Source organism: Amblyraja radiata, chromosome 2 (assembly GCF_010909765.2).
Source record: "Amblyraja radiata isolate CabotCenter1 chromosome 2, sAmbRad1.1.pri, whole genome shotgun sequence".
NCBI lineage: Eukaryota > Metazoa > Chordata > Chondrichthyes > Rajiformes > Rajidae > Amblyraja > Amblyraja radiata.
The window spans coordinates 57111571-57124763 of NC_045957.1; the positions used below are offsets into that span (position 1 = coordinate 57111571).

Genomic DNA, 13193 nt, shown 5'->3' on the forward strand with positions numbered 1-13193 from the left:
GAGGAGAATTTCTGCATTCTATCATTTTTTTTTGTTAGTTATGTGCATTTCTAAGGAAAATCATTAAATCCTTTCTTCTCCCAACAGGAGGCTTTGAACTAAGACTTGCAAAGTCTGTGCCAATAATATTACTTCAATCCAAGTCATCTTACAGTTAATAGACACAAAAAGCTGGAGTAACTCAGCGGGACAGGCAGCATCTGGAGAGAAGGAATGGGTGACGATTCAGGTCGAGACCCTTCTTCAGACTCTTACAGTTACAGTTATATTCATATCAGATCCCCATTTCTTCCAGTCCTCCAATTGCTGTCAACAAATTATAAATTCAGCACATATCATTTCTTGCTAACTTTAGAATACACAGTCCTCTTTACTGGCTTTCCTCAATCTTTTACTATTAAGTTAATTTGAAAATTTGTCATTTCAATCAGCATTTCCAAACAGGATAAAACTGATGATTTCTCTGAGCCTTTTTAGCTTTCAAAGTAGAAGTCTTTCTTAATATCAGCAGGGATGTTACAAATTGTCATAACAACCCAGCGTCCAAGATCAATTTGCCTGAAAACAATCATTTTGAACTTTTTTTTTTTAAAATTCAGCCAAAATTAGATTTTATCTTGTGCAGCTCATGATAACTAACTTCTGGGTGATATAATTCTTACTATGAAACTGTACTGAGCACTTCCATGTGCAATCGATATTAGTATACTCAACTTTGCAGCATCCGACACACCTTATATCATTATTCATATTACCGTCCAGTTCCACATGCATCAACATAAATTGGAGCTGCTCTACACACAACAGTCGTGGAAGTCTCAAAGAGTTGTGCGCATTGTTCCAGTTTTTTGCTTTTCTCATTATTTAAAGGATCATACTGTAATGGCCTGGACAAGGTCAGGAAAAGGCTAGACGCCAGGCAGGTTCGGAAGTCCTTTAATGAAGCATGACTAAACACACAGATCATTCCCCAGCAGGAACCGGAAAACACGTGGGCAGACCACTGTCCCTGTCCCTCAAGTGCCAAGAGGGATGACCCAAGGAGTGGACTAATATCCAGGGACCGCCACAATACTGCTGATACGTGGAGTTATTCATCTGTGATTTTAGAACATACCGCAGACTGCTCAAACACTTTCCAGGTCTATAGAATGTATTTTTAATACTAGAGCATCTTATTCAGCAGATTTTATTGAGATTCTTATTCCATGATTGACTCGGTGTTGACAGCACTAGCAGCACTCAATCATTTGAGGCTTTGTTATATCAGTGGCTGACCTGTCAAGGTCCCTGAGGAGCCAATAGGTTACCAGAATAGAAATTTTCCCTGTTCGTGAAAAGCTCCAAGTTTTAGGTAGTCCTTTTTGATCACATGAGTGCAACCAATGGCGATGTGCATTTTTGGCACAATTACACTTTTGTAGTGTTACTGCCTCACAGCTCCAGTAATCCAGGTTTGCTCAGGAACTCAGGTGCTGTCTGCATAGACTTTGCATATTCTCCCATTGATCATCTGGGAATCCACTAGGTGCCCTGGATTCCTCCGACATTCCAAACTTGTACTAGTAAATTACTTGGCCACTATTATTACCCTTTCGATAAAGTGTGTCAATAAAGGGAAATTGATTATCATGTGAGAGAGTTGGAGGGTAAGAGAAATAAGGAGAGAAGTTTTGGGCTGATGTGGTTGTTAGGCAAGAACCCTGTTGGCTAACTTACCTCTTTTTCAGTCATTATAAGTAAATCAGTCTATTACGCTAGTAAATCCCAGTGCTATTGACAACACTCGTTCTCTACTAAAATCAAAGCAGATGAACTTGTTTCTTTGAACATGGTGCCTGATGACTTCTGCAAGACCACGGTAAACAGCAAATGGTGGACTTAGCAGTGATAATCTGTAGCTGCTTGAATATATGGGAAAGTTTGGAGTCGCCATATTCTCTCCCTGGAGAGTTGGAGAGCTCACTGTTCTGTGGAATTGGGGAAGTGGAATAAATCATTTACCCCTGATCTAAGTCTCTGAGCAGTGCAAACTGTAATAACTCAGCAGGAAGAGTGGCAATGAGACCTGGAGCTGATGCCAGTACACTAGTAGTTAGGTATGAGAATCCGAGTGTTTGATAGATGTTCCTCACACCCTAGTTTGTAAGTCAATGATTTCCAGCTCTAATTACATAAATAGTGCTGCAACATCTCGGCAGTTCCCGGTGAATTGCACCACTTAAATAACTCAAACCTCCATATAAAATGTATTTTGGTCAGGATATCCACAATCCAAGTGTGAAGAGTGATATGGAAAACTTGATGCATCGTGTGAGGACCTGAAATGTCTTTTTGCATTGTTCCATCATGCAGAGATTCGCACACCTGGATGATTCTTCTGCAGCCACCCCCCGTCAGGCTCCCATCAGCCAATTGACATTGAATTGAATTGAATTCCTTTATTGCCATTCAGACCTTACGGTCTGAACGAAATTTCGTGCCTGCAGTCATACATACAATCATACAATAATAAACAACACTAAACACAAATTAACATCCACCACAGTGTATCCTCCAAGCACCTCCTCACTGTGGTGGTGGCAAAAATCTTAGGGCTGCAGTCTCTTCCCTCCTCTTCTCCCTCTGCGCTGAGGCGATACCCCACCGGGCGATGGCACAAACAGTCCCGTGGCTCACCGAACCCCGCAAACGGACCGGCTCAAATACCGCGGCCCGGGGTGATCGAAGCTGCCGCCCTCCAGTCCAGCGGTCGCAGCCGCTGGCCCGCGGCTGAACCCAGGACTCAGGTCATAGCCGCCCTCACGTCGTCCCAGCCACCCGAGCACCGTTCCAGCCCCGAGCCGGATCGCCCTCACGTGAGTGCCGTTCCTCCCTCGAGTTGGGCCGCTCCGACGGGAGTGCCGTTCCTCCCTCGAGCTGGGCCGCTCCGACGGGAGTGCCGTTCCTCCCTCGAGCTGGGCCGCTCCGACGGGAGCGCCATTCCACCTCAGGCTGGGCCACTCCGACGGGAGCGCCATTCCACCCTCGAGCTGGGCCGTTCCGACGGAAGCGCCATTCCACCCTCGAGCTGGGCCGCTCCGACGGGAGCGCCATTCCACCTCGGGCTGGGCCGCTCCGACGGGCCGCCCTCACGGGAGCGTCACAGCCCCTCCGGGAGAGTCTCAGCCCCTCGCCAGGCCGCCCTCACGGGAGCGTCACAGCCCCTCATGGGAGTGCCGATCCAGCCCCGAGCTGGGCCGCCCTCACGGGAGCGAGCCCAGGGTGAGTCCTGACTGGCTGCCTCCGGAGTCTCGAGGTCGCCAGCTCCGCCATTAGGCCTCAGCGCAGACGGAGGCAGAGAAGGGGGATACGACAAAAAAGTTGCATTCCCCGAAGGGAGAGACAGCAAGCCCCGTTTCAACCCCCCCCCCCTCCCACATAAACACAACCTAAAAACCAAAAACTTAACTAGACAAAACGAAAAAAAACAACACAAAAAAGTAAAGACAAACGGACTGCAGGCGAGCCGCAGCCGTTCACCACCGTTCACATGCAAGACATCCCTCCTGGCATATATATCAATGAACAAGGTCTGTCTCTATAAGCAAGTGCAGAAGCAGTATTCCTACAGCCGATGTCTCCCCATGACAACCACTACAGTATGTTGCTGCTGTCCAACTAACAAAGGAAGTGTGTACATGAAGGCCAAATCTCTTCCATAATCACTAAGAAAATAGATGTACTGAATTGAACGGGGTTTTGTTATTCTTCAAAGGGGTTTACATTATTGTGCTGTTTTCTGAATAAAAAACCACCCGAAAGCTGTGGTACAATCGACTTTAGCCAAATGTTTGATGTTGTTGTAGTGGATCCAATTTGTTATTGCATTAAACGTGACCACGTTTCAGTACATCAAAAATCGGTGAAATCTAATTGCCAAGACATTGTCAGTAGTCTAAGCAGTTGAAATGGCCAATCTGGCCGCCTCCGATTCAAGAGGTGCTCCAAGAATTTGTATGATAATTTATGAGCTAGAAAGTCTAAAGTGTCATATCTTCAATTGTCAATAGTTGGCCAAAGTTACCACAATTCATTCTATTAGATCAAATGATCTACGATAGAGTTTACAACTCTAATAAACTTGTAAATGATCTGGATCAACCAGGGATATTGAATGATCCAAGGTAAAGTTTCACTAGTTTCCACAATGATCTGCAATAGTTATTCTTCAGAAATACATCATTGTTGATGTTAAACATCTGTTCCAAAGCAATGAATGGATTATTTTTCAAAATGTGGAAAACAAAATCAATACTTGTGGGCTACTATTCGACACTTTTCAAACAAATAATTACCTTGCTGAAGTCCACTGTGCTGTTTTCTCTACTTGCACTATTACAAGTTGTTTTGTTTTCAATGCTTTTAGTCTCCAAGATACCTGGTGCAGATTGAGGAGATGCTAGAATTCCTGTATAAGATGCATAAGAAAATATGCTTTAGTAATATACTTTCAAACACAACAGGTAACTCTTAATAACCAAACTGTTAAATTGTTAGATGTGGTGGCACACGGTGTTATGGCAATCTGTAGGATTTAAGTACTTCCATTAATTAGTGTGATTAAGCAATTTTCCTGTAAAATTATTAAATAAACAAACAAAGCTTTATGCTGGCTGCGGGTGTATTGTATTTTCTAAAAGCATTAACACCATTCAAATATTTTTTTCCATTATGTGTCATTTTTATTTTTAAAATATACGAGGACATGGTAAGCTGAGATATAAGGCTCTGCATCCAGAAAAAAAATTAAAGACTGAAGAAGAATAAAGTTCGCCAGAAGAGTAAATTGCTTACTTGTGTACATGGAAGAAAGTATGAGAATTCAAAATAGAGATTGAAGTAATAAATAATATACTTAGATAATAGTGTACTATGATTAAACATTCAATTATATTTTTCAAGATTACATTTTTCAATCCATCTTATTAATTCAACACTATTTCATGAATTTAAGAAACCAAAAATATAACTATGGTAGCCCATTCAAAACTTCAGTAGTATCTTACAGGTACAATTTGCCTTTAATTACAATTATAATGTAGAAATGTTGTGATCAGTGGTAGACCAATAGCATTCTCAACTGACCTGAATAAAAATTATGAATCTACTTGTGGCAATTCAGCAGGCTGGAATTTGAGGGAAATAATGGAGGACTCAAGGACTACTGATTTGTGAAGATCAAATAATCCAAGGAGAACCAAATTTTACACAAGCAACAAAATGTGAAAAATTAAGTTAGTCAAGTCAATCCCCTGACATGGTCTTAACCATCATTGACTTGATTCTTCTAAAAACAAAATGATTAAATGCATTAAAACCTATAATTACTTCAAGTTTTAACCACAAAAAGAATTAGAGCAACAATCTATCAAATGATTTTAAAAAATCATTGGAAAGAATTACAAGCATAAAATCCCCAACAGTCTAATTATATTACTAAACTCTTAATTGAAGCAGTAATTCCTTCCACTGAAAGCAATTGGAGAATATCCAGTCTGTCACTTTGGAACTGGTTAAAAATGTGTATGCACTCAATATTGGAGCGTCATTGGTGTAAAATGGATTTCTGATAGTACCTTCTGTACTTCCATGTTTTTGTATTCAAAGATGAAAGCCACTAAGATGCTGCATATGATACAGGATAACATCAGTAATGATGTCACAGTTTTGTTGGTCATCACTCTAAATGTTAGAGGCAAGATCTATCCGTATTAAAAGCACATTGTATAAAAGCCATAGAGTCATAGAGTGAATCAGCACAGTAACATTGGCTCAACTCATTGCTTCCAACCAGGATGCACCATCTAAGCTAGTCCCATTTACCTGCATTTGGCCCATATCACGCTAAATTGTTCTTAATGTTCCTCCCCAAATGCCTTTTAGAAATAGTTATTGCACCTGCCTCAACTACTTCCTATGGCAGCTTGTTCCATATAAACCCCATCCACTATATGAAAAAGTAGCTCCTCAGGTTCCTATTAAATCTTTCCCCTCTCATCTTAAATCCATGCTCTCTAATTCTTGACTCCCCTATCCTGGGGAAAAAAACTATGTGCATGCACTGCAATATCGAATCATCCAGAGCAGTCTATCCTTCGGAACCTTAACAAAAGCCCTGCTAAAGTCTGTTGATATCCTCATCACCCTTCCTGAGACACAATCTCCCATGCACAAAACCATGCTGACTATCTCTATAATCTACTTGCCTTTCCAAACGCATGTATATCTTATCCCTCCGAATTCTCTAGAGTAACCTACCTATCACAGATATTAGGCTTATTGGTCTCTAGTTGCAATGTTTTCATCGCAGTCCTTAATTAGAGCCACAACATTAGCCACCTTCCAGTTTCTGGCACCTCACCGGTGACTAACGATGATTAATTTATCTCACCCATGGCTCCTGCAATTTCTTCTTTAACTTCCCAGTGTCCTTGGATATAGTTGATCAGGTACCAGAGATTTATCTGCTTTCATACCTTCTAGCACATCTAGCACCACCTCGACTGCAATAATATAATCTATGACATGCGTCATAGAGATATAGAACATGGAAACAGGCCTTCTTAGATCCAACTCGTCCATGCCAACCAAGTCGCCCAATCAAGCTAATCCTATTTGCCTCCGTCTGGTCCCGATCCCTCCAAACCTTTCATATCCATGTACTTCTCCAAGTATTTTTAAATGCCATAACTGCACTTGTCTCGACCACTTACTCTGGCAGCTCATTCCATATATGCAACACCTTCTCTGTGAAAAGGTTGCCCCTCAAATCCCTTTTAAATCTTTCCCCTCTCACCTTAATCCTATGCCCTCGTGTTTAAGGAAAAATATTTTAAAATCCAGCTCTGTTCCATGCATGATAACTCTCTGCTCCATGCATTTCAGTGTTTATTACTATTTAATCAAAATAAAACAATTTCCATCGCATTAAATTCTATACCAGTATTGATCAAAAATAAACACTGCAGCTGTGTTTCAAAAGAAGAAGAGTTGAAAGGAAAGTTAAAGCAGATATTAAATCTTGGATACAGTCTTCATATAAGGAAAGGAAGCAGTGTGACAGAGCGGGAAAGGAGGATCTGTGAAGAATGGCAAAGCACAATACTGAAAGGAAAATATTTGTCTCTTAAAAAGCCCTATGTGCTATATAAAAAGAAAAAAAGAACAATTATTGCCTCGCAAGCTAGGATTAAGGTTCATCGTAAAATACGAATCGCAATAAAGTATGAAAAATAACCTGTATCACTATTTTGTCCATTTCTAGTTCCTAAACTTGATGGATATGTTAGTTAGTAAATATGCAGCCCAGGAATATTGCGCCAACTACAAAAGATATGGCAGAAAAGGCTGAATTCTCATGTGCATGCCTGTCCACCCGTATCGCTTTAAAGAAAAAACATGTAATTTTAGCTTTAGTCAACATTCAAATTACCCTTTTGCCTCCAACTAATGTATCTGGAAAATTACTTTGACTGTACTTGACGTTAAAAACATTATATAGCATTTGTGCTGTATTTATTATTATAGAATGTTTTTCTCTTCATCTGAAATCACTAAAGCAATATATTCATAAAATCTTAATACCAAAATGACTTAATATCGAGTTTGAAGATCTATGGATTAAAATAAAAATTGGCAGCCAAGGATAAATGTGAAAATTCCCATCATTCCTTAGCATGTAGATCTTTTGTATTAACATTATGGGGATATGGTTTTTAACACATCTGTCTTTTTTTATCAAGCTGAAACAAGTTTCTGAATATGTGTAACATTAATCAAGAACTAGCAGTCATTTCAATCATGTAGAGAAATATATTCAACACAATGCAAATGCTCGATATAACAGAATTATGGCACTCTTATGAATAAACACGTAAAGCCAAACAATGGAAAAATGTTACAATAATATCTGCACAATGCCTATATCTCAGCTTAAAAAAAAAAAACTTTTGTTCAATATAATGTTTTATAAAACTATTTTACCTGAAATCTCAAGTAATTAATGGCACATAATGAACATGATTTAGATAATACTGCATTGAAAAATTATTCAGTTGTTGCATGCAAGCTGCATGAAAGTGAAACTTATCTTGTGCTTATTTATGAAAAGGATTCCATGCAGTAAGCTTTCTTTTAATTTTGCCTTCAGTGATACATCAATTAACTGCAGAATAAAAAAATAATCCTTTAAAACTAATACCACGACATGCTATGTGCTATAATCATACCAGTGCTCCACATGCACAAAGTTACCCAACTGTTTCTGATATTTGCCTGCTTTGTGTTCAGCCCATTCTTCACGTGTTTTCACGTGTCCTTTCTGTACCTCAAATTCTTCTTCTGGGGGATGAACTACCACATCAGGAATATCCTCACCGGCACAAGACACCAACAATTGGCTTTGACCCTGAAAACGATGCTCGGGCTTTGGACTGCTGGGTGGTGTATTTTGAGGGGTGGGAACAGGAGTTGAGCCTGCTACAGATCCGCCCTTGGAACCATGTGCAAAGGAGCCAAATGGAACGGAAAACAGAGAAGCTCCTCTTAATGAAAGATGTGAGGCAGACAGACCAGCACGAAGAGAAAGGCGGGAGGCAGAAAGGCCGTCCCCTATCATCAAAATAAAAAGATAGAAAAAAAACATAAATAGGATTTACGGAGTTACACACTTCCATGCAAGCAGAAATTTTATTCAAATTACATAAAGATCTCATATGGCTTGATGAATAATCTTTTGAAAGTATGAAATGCACAAGTTAATAAATTAATAACACAGCATACTGCATTAATGAATTTTCATTGTTCAAAAATTAGATTGCTATTAAAAAACATTCCGTTTTATTTATGTAGCCTTATAAGTTATTAAATTTGTCATGGTCTGTCAATTTGCATTGAGAGTTTCAATATCAGCCCTTTTGACCTTTACCTGAAGTTTAATGCAAAATTATTAAGCAACCTTCAACAATGATTAACTACTAGTAACTGTCCAAGTTACGGCCTGGTTGCAATTCGAATCAGAGGCAAATCTCCTGAGCCTTTTCTTTCAGTTTTTTAACCTCTTACGTATTATCTAGCTTGGTACAACTGCAGCCCTTTGTGATGTTAACCGTTAACTTTTCCCCTTTTATTAATGCACACAGTGGACTTCTTCAGAAGTCTTATTATTTGACTGTAAACTATATCGGTTATGAAAAATTTTCCCATCAAGAATTAGTTTTATTATAATTTTCACAGATATGTACATATTGTGCACAATCTGAGCGTGCCGGGCAACTTTTACAATTCAGTCACAGACCTACTCATTACTGAATGCATTTTGCAGCAACTCGAAAAAAAAATTAATCGCAACATGCCAGCACTAAATTCAGTGTTAGGCTCCCAATATCTGAAACCATATCTGTAAAAGCAGAAATGCATTCGTTTATATTGATGGCTTCCTCTTGCAATCAGTTGGTTAAAAAAATATGGATAATGAAAAAACATAGAATAAAACACTCCATTACACAGCCACTTTGAGATTGAGGGGTCCGATAAAATTTATAAAAATAGTCCACTGCAAGCACGCTGTTACATTGTGAATTATTTACCAACATGCCAGTTTTTAAAACATGCTTTGGAGCATACATTGCATACCCCAGCATCAACCATAGTAAATAAAGTTGTAAATACCATTTTTTCTGATACAATTATACTGGAGAGATGTAAATAAATTGGATACTACAAAACATCTCACCATTTCGTTCAAGCAAGTGAGGGTCAGAATGTTTCTTGCCTATATCTGCAAAGGAGCGAACGATGGGGATGCGATTGCTCAATTTCTTCTCACTCTGATGATGGTGCTTTCTCAGTAGTGCTTCCCGCACTTTGTCTCGCATAGTCTCGTCCAGCTGTTCAGATGCTATCATGTTGTCCAGTACCATATCTATAATAAACATACAAGAGCAAGCAAGGAAGAAAAAAAACACTATAAGCATAAAACATCAGCAAGACAGATGTGTATAAATATAGGCAATTTAAAAAAAAGTCCATAACCACTCAGTGCAGCAAGGAAGCAGTGTAAGAAATGGAGGTTGGTGGCAATACAGTTAATAAGAAAGTAAACACAAAAAAGCTAAATCAGAAAATAATTTCTTAAATGCAATTACCAAACTAGATTAAGCTCGTGGAGAAGAAAAACAAAGCTGCAGTTGCTTGAAATCTGAATGCTGGGAATAAAATGCTGGAAATTCCCCAAGGGTCAGGCAGCATCTAAGAAGAGTGACAGGGTTAACACATCAGATTTTTCAATTTTGACTAGAACTAAATTAGAAATCAAGCATACTTTAAATTGCATAGAATGAGAAGTGCAAGAGAGAACACGTGGGAGTGGTGCCGTCTAGGAGAGAGTGATGAAAGTTTATTAACTACTGCAATCTATGAGGAGATTCCACTAGGTGGTGAAAGTGAGCAATGGGAAAAAAATCATGGAAATGACAGAGGAGGGACATTGCAGATGTGGAAATCGAAAATAAATAATAATTCTGGAAATGCACAGGTCAGGAATATCTGTGGAAAGGAAAAACAGAGTGAACAATAGAAATTGATGATTACGTTTGATCAGAATTGGTTAGATTGATATAATTTTTTTTAAAAGGCTGCAATGCAATCCGAGGGCAATTACATTCATATAATCTGACAGCAGAAAAATACACCCTACCATCCAACCATCCTGACCATTAAGTAACTAAGGTAGACAAAAATGCTGGAGAAACTCAGCGGGTGAGGCAGCATCTATGGAGCGAAGGAATGCGTCAGTCTGAAGAAGGGTCTCGACCAGAAACGTCACCCATTCCTTCGCCCCATAGATACTGCCTCACCCGCTGAGTTTCTCCAGCATTTTTGTCTACCTTCGATTGTTCCAGCATCTGCAGTTCCTTCTTAAACATTAAGTAACCAAGTGTATGCAAATACCATCTCTACTAATGCTCGAAGGAAGATGAGATGATGTTCTAGTAGATTACATGGGGCTTCATCTGAACAATGCAAGAGTCCAAAGACTAAAGTTAGAATAACAACTGGGTGGAAGTAGCAGGCAACTGGAGGCTCAGGGTCACTTTGGATTAAAAGATTCAGATGGAGTGATCTGCAAAGCTATCATCTCATCATTTCACTTTGGCTTTGCAACGTAGACCACATTGTGGGCACAAAATGGAGTACATCTCACATATTTTATCTTATGACAGAGGAGGCCACAAGTTGGCCGTTGACATGAAGTCAGCTTTCAAAACATTCCCATTAATCTAATTTCCAGGTGTATTCGCCGGTAACCTATTCTTTCTCACAGGCCTCTTAACCTTTCCCAATCATTCTATGACCCATGTAGTCTAGGGGTAATTTACAGTAGGAATTAACTGTCCAATAAGCACATCTTCGAGATATAGAATGAAACTGGAACACCTGGAGGAATCTATGCAATGTACTAACTCCATAGTGAGCACCAGTGATTAGAAAAAACTCGGGTTACTGGACGCATATGGGAAAAACTACAAGTAAACTGCTATTTCATTTGGAAGAATCGCATTGGCCACTAAATGGCGAGAAAGGATGAAGAAAAAGTGTCTTTTTTCAATTTCACCAGAAGGTGCCATAATCAAGGGACTAAATGTGATGGTGATGAAAAGTAAACACAGGAGTCATAGAAGACATGGGTCTTTGGAAGGAAGGGCAAGATGTGACTCGTGGTAGAAATACATTGATGGTAATGGGATTTACTGAAAGTTATCTGTAGAGGCTGCTGTGGTGGAAGGTGAGATCAAAGAGAGTCCAATCCTTGCTCAGTAGATGCCCATGTTTTAAAACCAGATATTCTGGAAATAGAACAGCTGTAGGTGAGTCCCCTGTACAACTATAGAGAAGGGAAGACCATTGATGCTTCAGTACAAAAAAATGTTATCAGAAAAGATGCAATGGAGCCAGAGAAACTGGCACAATGGCATGGAATCATTATAGGAAGCAGCCAGGAAGGGGTATAGACAAATTACCTGCTTAAATCTATGGTTTTACAATGCATATTTGTCACTAATCCACCAAAGTAGAGATGACAACTCAAGAAATGGAAAAACAAGTCAGAGTTGGTCGCATGAATGTGCAAGCAAGGTAAATATAAGCAGCAAGTGTTTTGAAATGTTTGAAATTTGGATTAATAGTAGGAAGCTGATTAATGTACCAGAAGAGGAGGGAAGGGATTGGAACAAAGTTGCCATGCACATTCCGCAAAGAAATAAGCATAGATTGGATGCACATGGGTTCTCAACCATACAATCATACAGCAGGGACACAGGCTCTTCTGCCTAACACATCTTCGCTGAACAAGCCGCCCCATCTAAGCTAGTTACATATTCCCAGATTTGTGTCCTGGCAACATCCTTGTAATTTTTTTCTGCATTCTTTCCAGCCTAATGAACTACATCCATTCAATTTCCACATTTCTACTAGTAACCCCTGTACACTCACACAGATGGTTCCTGCCAACTTTTCCACTTTTATTAGAACTGGGCAGTTCTGATCCTATCATCAGCGAGTAACATTAACTCAGTTTTCCACTTTTACAGATGCTGCCTTACCTGCCAAATGTTTCTAGCATAATCTAATGATAGATTACGCTAGAAAATCAATTTTGGGTGTCTAATGACCTTATATGGGCTAGAATTAGTGAATTGCTTCCACGGGACCTTTTAAAGAAATGTGTAGAGTGTCCAACTTAGAAAGATGCTCTACTGTTTTTATTAGGGAATGAGGATGGGCAAGTGGTGGAAGTGTCTGTGGACGTACCCTGTGGAACAGAAGCCACAGAAGGCTGTGGAGGCCAGGACAATGGATATTTTTAAGACAGAGATAGATTCTTGATTAGTACGTGTCAGGAGTTATGGGGAGACAGCAGGATAATGGGATTAAGTGGGAAAGATAGATCAGCCATGATTGAACGGCAGAGTAGACTTAATGGGATGAATTACCTAATTCTGCACCTATCATTTATGAACTTACGAACATTAATTAATTATGTTTTAAGATAGTCGTTGAAGGAGAATGTTGATCCTGGAATAATGGTGTTAAAGAGGGGAGGTCTGACTGGAATAGTACATGAGAGGACTTGGTTGGAAGGGGAAGCAACA

General features: G+C 39.7%; 1 protein-coding gene across 6 annotated transcripts in view; it reads right to left on the reverse strand.

Moving 5' to 3' along the window:
- slc4a7 (solute carrier family 4 member 7) overlaps positions 1 to 13193 on the reverse strand; it is a 119615-nt gene that overhangs the window by 57758 nt on the left and 48664 nt on the right. For 3 of the 6 annotated variants that reach the window (XM_033047198.1, XM_033047160.1, XM_033047168.1), the window contains exons 6-8: positions 9776 to 9964; positions 8317 to 8652; positions 4338 to 4450 (exon numbers count right to left, since the gene is read on the reverse strand). In XM_033047198.1, the coding sequence (XP_032903089.1) occupies positions 4338 to 4450; positions 8317 to 8652; positions 9776 to 9964 (638 nt within the window). The remainder of the gene's footprint in view (positions 1 to 4337; positions 4451 to 8316; positions 8653 to 9775; positions 9965 to 13193) is intronic. The other 3 variants (XM_033047177.1, XM_033047190.1, XM_033047186.1) reach the window with 3 other exon arrangements.